Raw genomic sequence first — 7649 nt, 5'->3', positions numbered from 1 at the left:
TGTACACATTTTTTAAAAAAGATGTATATCATATATGCACTCATATTTAAAACAGAATGCTCTATCACAAACCTATTGGCAATGTATGTTTTTATGGGGTATAATCATCAAAATATGAGTCAAACTACATATACCGTCAAACTACATAATACATACTGTAGATTTGGGATATGTGTGTGTGTGTGTGTAGATATATGACATATATATATATATATATATATATATATATATATATATATGTATATGTATATGTGTTTGTTTTTTATACACAGTTGTCTAAGTCTAGATTCACAAGTGCATGGTTGCCTGTGCTGTCTGTGAGATGTGAATGGACTGGTTTTGTGCTGAATGGAAACGGGGTTCTGAGAGGGGCCTCGGTCCTCTGTTGCTCCCTTTCTCTGCCTTCAGGGCTGTCTGCATTGCAGCTGTCCCTTTCCACAGGCTCCTCCACCATGCCCTACTTTACCCTGTCAATGCACACTGCAGTAACAACACCCCCACCACCACCTCCACAGACAAACAGCACCACACACAGTCACTGGCACTCTCTTTACTCAGACTCATAGGAGACAGAGCACTTAGCCTGTCCTTATAACACGCGCACACACCTCCCAGATTAAATACACACAGAAATCAGCCGTTTAATAGATATGTGCAGTGATATACAGTAAGTGCATCTGTTGGTGTAAGCGCATGTGTCCCTCTTACTGTAATGCGTGATTATTTCTACTGGTTTGGCTTAGGCTTCTGCTCTCCAAACATCAGGCTTGTCAAACACATGCTGTATCTGAACGCTGGCCGCCACTCCTCGCTGTCCAACCATTCATCGAGATTGTTTGTCTTGGCTAAACCTCCTATCACCTGATCGGAGCAAGCAGATTAGAGCTTCGGACGTCAAATTGGCAGGTGTATCACTTTGCCCATATGCTCCAATATTTTCATAAGCTCTTTGACGCCACAGCCTCAGTTTGAGGCAGCCTGGTATGCGCTGAATCATGTGTGTGGGATTGTATTTGGTTTGCCAGGCTTTAAAGAGGGCAAATCCTCCACAGCGATGGTATGATTAGACTTAAACCCTTGCATTTAAGTTAACACTAACAGACTGGGACAGCTAAAGGACATTTTGTAAAGTTCACCGATGTGTGCATAAAGCAAGTTGAAACAGTACAGTAGAAGTATTTAATGGTGGATCTTGGTCACATGTCTTTCTTTTTGTCCCATCTAATTTAACAATTTTTAACAACCTTATTGCAAGGTTAATGTTGATAAAATCTTATAGAATAAAATTACGCATTTTTGTGCAAAAAACACCCCAAAACCTCTGTATAAATACAGAGATACAAAGTCAAGTCAGATGTGGAGCAATCAGTTTGTCTTATGTCACGAAAAGCTCATCAAAGTCGTCAGTGTACTATTTCCAGACTGCCCTTCCCCTTGACCCCAAAGTACTAACCACTTATATAAATGACTGCCTCCATCTCTCCTTTGTGCCTGCCATGCCTCAGATTAAAGCACAAAGAGCAAAAAAAGCATCAAAAGCTCATACTTCTTAAAGCCCTTAAACTGAAATTATATCTGATTACAGGGTGGTCTGCACTCCCTTTAGCTCTGAATAACACTCTTTACCTTTGCTTGTTGACCTCAAATACATATTTAGCACTGGTGTTGATTGCTCAGATTTCAACAGAACGTCTCAGGTTACTTATGTAACCATGGTTCCCTGAGTAGGGAACGAGACACTGCATCCTCTAGGGGTCGCTATGGGGAACGCCTCGTCGTGACCCGTGTCTGAAGCATACATTGAAAAAAAAACACCAACTCGTTGGCCGGCGACAGCCATGACGTCACTAACGGTGCGACTATAGTATAAATAGGCGCCGGGCGCACACATCATTCACTTCTTCGTCTGACGCTTCTGTCCGCAGCATGGCAAGAAACCTAGAGGACGCAGTGTCTCGTTCCCTACTCAGGGAACCATGGTTACATAAGTAACCTGAGACGTTCCCTTTCATGGGAACTTCGAACTGCGTCCTCTAGGGGTCGCTATGGGGAACGGTATACCCACGCCGCCATGCTGAGGGGAGTGCAAGCCAGAACCATGGCGAGCACTAAGTACCAACTCTACCATATTGCTATGGGAGTTGCCCCTGGGACGTTAGACGGCTACCAGTGACGTTATTCCCTACGGCCAAAGGCCTAGGCTACATACCCCAAACAGATTCCTGGTCCGGGCGTAGAGCTCGGGCCTGGGAATCAGCAAAAGGCTTGGAATCAGGAATAGATTCCTTTAAGGGAATACGACCAAGTCCTGGCCTGTCACACAGGGGCTAACGCACGTTTCTCTTTGCATGTGCTGAAGGAACTGTCTCAACAGACTTCAAACTCATTGGCCAGATCCACCTGCGATCCCCACGAGCTTATTCCCTTCCGTGCCTCAGCAGCGGCGGGTCCTGAATCGCGGGAAGCAGATGGCTGCCCCTCTTTCCTCGAAAAGAGAGACAAACGAGAGTGGAGCTTTTCCCTTGGAAAAAAAGTTCGCAGTGCACGCCGATTGCCCCCTCGGAGGCATCGTGTGCGTACTCTTCGCCCAAACAAATAACGCATAGATCGTGTGTGTCATCAGATGTTAAACAACGTCAACACGGACGCACACATCCTTAAACGCTTTGCTAGTGCTCGCCATAATGAGATGAATAGAGATCGCTTTTACCACAGAAATGCACGCTTCAAACAAAACAGTCAATGAAGACGAAGAAGAGAATGATGTGTGCTCCCGGCGCCTATTTATACTATAGTCGCACCGGTAGTGACGTCATGGCTGTCGCCGGCCAACGAGTTGGTGTTTTTTTTCAATGTATGCTTCAGACACGGGTCACGACGAGGCGTTCCCCATAGCGACCCCTAGAGGACGCAGTTCGAAGTTCCCATGAAAGGGAACTCTGCTTTCTTTGCTAAACATGCCCTCTATCCCCATCTAGAGGTCAACTGTAAAGCAGCAAACCTTGCACATGGACATTTTAAACTGCATCTTACCCTTCCTCAATCCAAATTTGTTATTACACACTCACTCTCTCTATCTCTGGCTTCATGACATACTCTTTTTTTCAATCAGATGTGCTTCTAATTGGTTAATACTGAATGTGGGATAATTAGAAAAGCCTTGGGCCAAGGCACCGTTATATAATCACCTACTTCAAGTAGCTCAATAATCAGCGGTCACATGATGGGTTCCAGATTTAGTAAAGTGATATATATATATATATTTTTCTCTCACAAATGCAGAAAAAGACAGAAAGGAAGACCTACCGTCAAGTGACAGCCAGTCATGCTGGGATGAAGGTAGGGAGGGCAGTGCACGGGCTTTATACTCAAACACAACCGAGTTAGAGATGATTTGATTACTGACAGCCACCTGCAGAGTCACCAAGCCTGTGTCATGGGCTGCAGACACACACAACCCCGTAATTAGAGAAGATCAGAGGAAATCACACTGACACCTATGAGAGTTCATGCAGTTCTCCGCCTTATAAGGGGTGATGTCTGAAGACTTACAGAAATTCTTTGCAATCTAGGAAAATATTTACTTTTTAATGTTTATTTGAAGTATTGAACACATTATTCTTTTTATATTCTTTTTACAATCACATTAAAAAATATGTACCTCTTAAAGGAGATATATTAATTAGTCAGTCACATCTGTATGTATAAATGTGAAATTACCGGGACAGTAGCAACGTAAAACTCCAGGCTGAATCAGGGAGGCAGGGACAGAGATCTGATCAAACAGGCAAGTGTAGCTGCTGCTGTCTTCTTGCCATGGCCCTGTGATTAAAACCTTCACACCACCCTGAAATATGGAGGAAAAAATTCTCACATAACATATGTATACTCAAAAAAATTCCCTCAGCAGGACAAGTAGCATCATCATCATCATGTTTATCACACATAATAATTATTAAAATATTTTGGTATAAAGGTAGCGTTTGAAAGGAGAATAAACACATGCTATAATGCCATCTTGTGGAAGACAACAAGACTTCAACATCAATTGCGTTTTAAATGTGTTTCCAAGGGTATTCTGCCATCTTGTGGTGAAATAATGCAACAGCACTGGAGATGTTTGGATGACAAACATTGGCATACATACATTAAAGCAGCACTATGTAACTTTTGGCGCTCTACATCCCGCGGAAGAACATTCCAACCTGAGCTACTTCTCTAAGTTTATGTCTATGGCGATTCACGCAGTTATGTGTTACTCCGCAGCGGTGACGACCCGACCAGGCTACAATAGTCCAAATATAAGTACGTATTATAAGTGTACCGTAGTGATTCGGAATAAGACAAAAACGCGGTTTGGAAGATGAATTCATGATGTACTCGCTCATTATATACATTTTGCTAATTTTGAACACAGAAAAAGTTACATAGTGCTGCTTTAAGATATTTAAAAAATAATTTTACATAAGTAAAAATGTATAAATAATAATAATAATTAGTAGTAATAGTAGTAGCCTATTTGAGTATGTAATTGTAATGGAGGAAAACTTGTACAGCATGTACAATGTACAGCATTTCATTCAAACAGACATACCTCTGGGTAGGACCACTCTGGAGAGTAGTCAGTGACCATGAAAAGTCGCCCAGTGGCCTGCAACATTCCCAGAGTGCCCTGGGCCACTGCTGCTGACACTACTTCAGCGACATGCATGTAGGCCAGTGAGCCTGTCTCTCCTGACCTTATGCCAGCACCAGCACCTCCACCTAAAGACTGGGGGCTGCAGCACGACTGGAGGCAAAGCTCTGAGGGGCTATATCCTGCCACCCTGTTGGCTGCATCCTCATGACCTTGCTGTTGGTTCCCACCTGAGGTGGCCGCTCCTTCCGACCCAGGCGGGGCCACCAACTGGTGGGTGTATAACGTCCCTGCAGCCCCTACCGCTGTGGCTCCGCTGTCCACTGAGATGAAATCGTTGATGAGGTCAGAAAACTGGTTTCCAAAAGAGATGTCAAAATGATCCAAGCTGATTTCCATGCCCGTGCCTCCTCTGCCATTGGCTCCAGCCCCACTAAGCCCGTGGTGAGTGTTGTAGAGCCCCTGAACCAAATTAGCTCCCTGAAGCAGTGGCTGGAGTTGCTGTTGCGAGCCGCTGTTGGGCCCACCCGTGGTGTTTCCATTCCTCAAAGCCACGGCCTCAGCTCCGGCTCTGTTCTCAGAGCTCTGCTGCATGAAGTGATCTGCTCCTCCGCTCTCTCTGCTTCCTCCTCCGCAGGCTTGTAGATGATTCCCAGACTTTAGTAAACCATCTGTCCCATTTTCAGTGGCCCCAGACTGGCCGGACCCAACATTGCGGTTCTGATCCATGCCGACCACTTCCTCATGCTCTGGACCAAGTCCTGGGAAACCTCCTTGGTATTGAAGGAGTTGCAGTGAGCCAGTCTGTCCTTGTCCCTCGGTGGGTGAGCCTCCATTGCAGTTGGGTCTGTGTTGGCCCTGGTGGGTGTGATGGTGGTGGAGATGACCATTACTGCCAGGTGATTCTGTCTTTACAACCTGCAGACCCATGTAGGCTCCGTCAGCGGTATTATGTTCCAGAAGGTGGCCCTTCTGGCTGGAGCTCTGCCGGCCTTGCTGGTTCTGGGCTGTCTGTGGTGCTTCTTGAAGAAAAAAGCTTGGAGATCGGTTTTGGTGAGCTAGGTTGTTCAATGCATGGCTATAACTTACTGCTGTGGCACCGGCGGAGTAGTCCTGCTTCGCATCGATGGCACTGAAATCCATCTGCTCCAAGGTGGTGCTTGGACTCAGGCCCCCTCCAGAGGGAAGCAGAGAGGAAGCAGGGGTCAATGTGAGTGAGTTCTGGGAGCCTGAGCCGCTGGAAACGCTACAGCTTACAACTGGCCCCACTTGGTATCTCCCTTCTTTGGCAAGCTGTTGCTCGAAGGAGGTGTCCTCGGTCTTGATGTTCTTTACCAGTGCAGAACTGAAGCCGTAGTTTGAATCGGATATAGTTGGCGAGCGTTGCAAACCATTGGTGCTAACTGTTGAGGAGGATGAGGCACTGGATGTGCCATTCTCCTGCTTTAATCCACTTCCCCCATATGTCTGGCCCTGCTTCGGGTTGTTCAGGAAGCAGTCGGGGTCAAAGTTCATGGTGGCTTCTGGGATTTTGATGCTGCTGGAGTCTAGGCTGTTGGAGAGGACAAGCTCGTCAGAGACGCCGGAGGCAGAGAGCATGGACAGCCCATCTGCTCCGGGACCACCTGTATCTGCATTGCCGCTTCCTGGAAAAGCAAACTTGTGGCTGTCAGAGGTGACTCCTAAGACCAGACTGTGAGAGGTGGCGTCGGGGCCCATAATATGGGTATTGTGGCCTCCAGTAGGGGACATGCTGTAGACGGGATCCCCAGTCACCTCAGACATGAAGACACTCTGGGATAGGCTGCTCATAACAGAGGCAACATGGCCCATGCCTGTGACCGCTGGGCTGTCAGCCATGTCGGGGTCAGAATTCAGCCCGCTGCTGATGGACACAGGGGAATTCTGGGTCGTGTCTGGCACTTCCACCTGATTGGTAGAGGAGACCTCAGTGCTGTTCTGGTGCAGCAGCACAGGTTTATGGACCTTGCCATTGCGTTTTTCACGTACGCTTCCTCCTCCTGTTCCTCCGCTGTTTTTGCTGCTGTGGCTGTGTTCTGTCTTGCCCTCAGACACATCATTATTCTGGAGCTCAGAGTGGGTTCTGCTGTAACCACCTGAACGAGGGTCCACTTTGGGAGAGATAATGCGGTGTTTGGCGCTGTTACACTTATGATGCACACTGCTCCCAGCACCTGCAGAAGAAAACAGAAAACAGCTAATCATTTTCCAAACTAAATATTATTACTATAATTTTTTATTAATAATAAAAACAATGTATTATTATCATTATCTATACTAATTTATTAGAATAATGAATATCTCTGACCCCTTAATGGCATTACCCCCTTAAAAATGAACATTATTACAATTATCAACAGAATCACTAGTGTCATCATCAATATTTTTCCTTATCAATATTATTAGTATTGCATACACAAAGCAAATGTGGACATTAACCATTCTATTGCATTCAGAATAATTCATATTTATGACTCCTTAATGACATTCCGCAGTTTTAACATTATTCCATTATTATTAGTATTGTCAATATTTACTTTTTCTTATTAACTTTCTTATTCACGACAGTATCTAAATTAACACAATCAGCAATATACCCCCCCCCTTCCTATTATTTATTCCATTGAAACTATTTTTGAATAATACAAAGCACATGATAATAACTACACTACTGTTTTATATATGACACCACTATAAGAGTCTCTGTTTTCTTTGTACATCAGAAGAAGAGCATTTCAAAGAATGAGCCACATAATGCCTTTGAAATGGAATAAAATGCTTTGATGCTGATGCTTTGAATGAACATTGAGATTAATTTACATCTTTATAGAGACCATCAATCATCAATATTAATCGTTTCACAAGAAGCCAACACATAGCTTTCCCGTTTTGTTAATAAATGGCTGATGTGTCGCATTAGTCATTTTACTGCATACTTGGCAATTGAATTTTATATGAACATACAACAAATGGCAATCCATCTACCCCACAA

At 44.8% G+C, this 7649-nt stretch overlaps 1 protein-coding gene across 6 annotated transcripts in view; it reads right to left on the bottom strand.

Moving 5' to 3' along the window:
- LOC107708820 (calmodulin-binding transcription activator 1-like) overlaps positions 1-7649 on the bottom strand; it is a 390706-nt gene that overhangs the window by 33057 nt on the left and 350000 nt on the right. For all 6 annotated transcript variants that reach the window (XM_016513145.1, XM_016513146.1, XM_016513141.1 and 3 more), the window contains 3 exons: positions 4595-6831; positions 3721-3847; positions 3307-3441 (listed from right to left, as the gene is read on the bottom strand). In XM_016513145.1, coding sequence (XP_016368631.1) covers positions 3307-3441; positions 3721-3847; positions 4595-6831 — 2499 coding nt within the window. The remainder of the gene's footprint in view (positions 1-3306; positions 3442-3720; positions 3848-4594; positions 6832-7649) is intronic.

This window comes from Sinocyclocheilus rhinocerous, unplaced genomic scaffold (genome assembly GCF_001515625.1).
Source record: "Sinocyclocheilus rhinocerous isolate Xijiao unplaced genomic scaffold, SAMN03320098_v1.1 scaffold1406, whole genome shotgun sequence".
NCBI classification, from domain to species: domain Eukaryota; kingdom Metazoa; phylum Chordata; class Actinopteri; order Cypriniformes; family Cyprinidae; genus Sinocyclocheilus; species Sinocyclocheilus rhinocerous.
The sequence above is the reverse complement of the archived record's forward strand: the minus strand, read 5'-3'. Positions and strand labels throughout refer to the sequence as shown.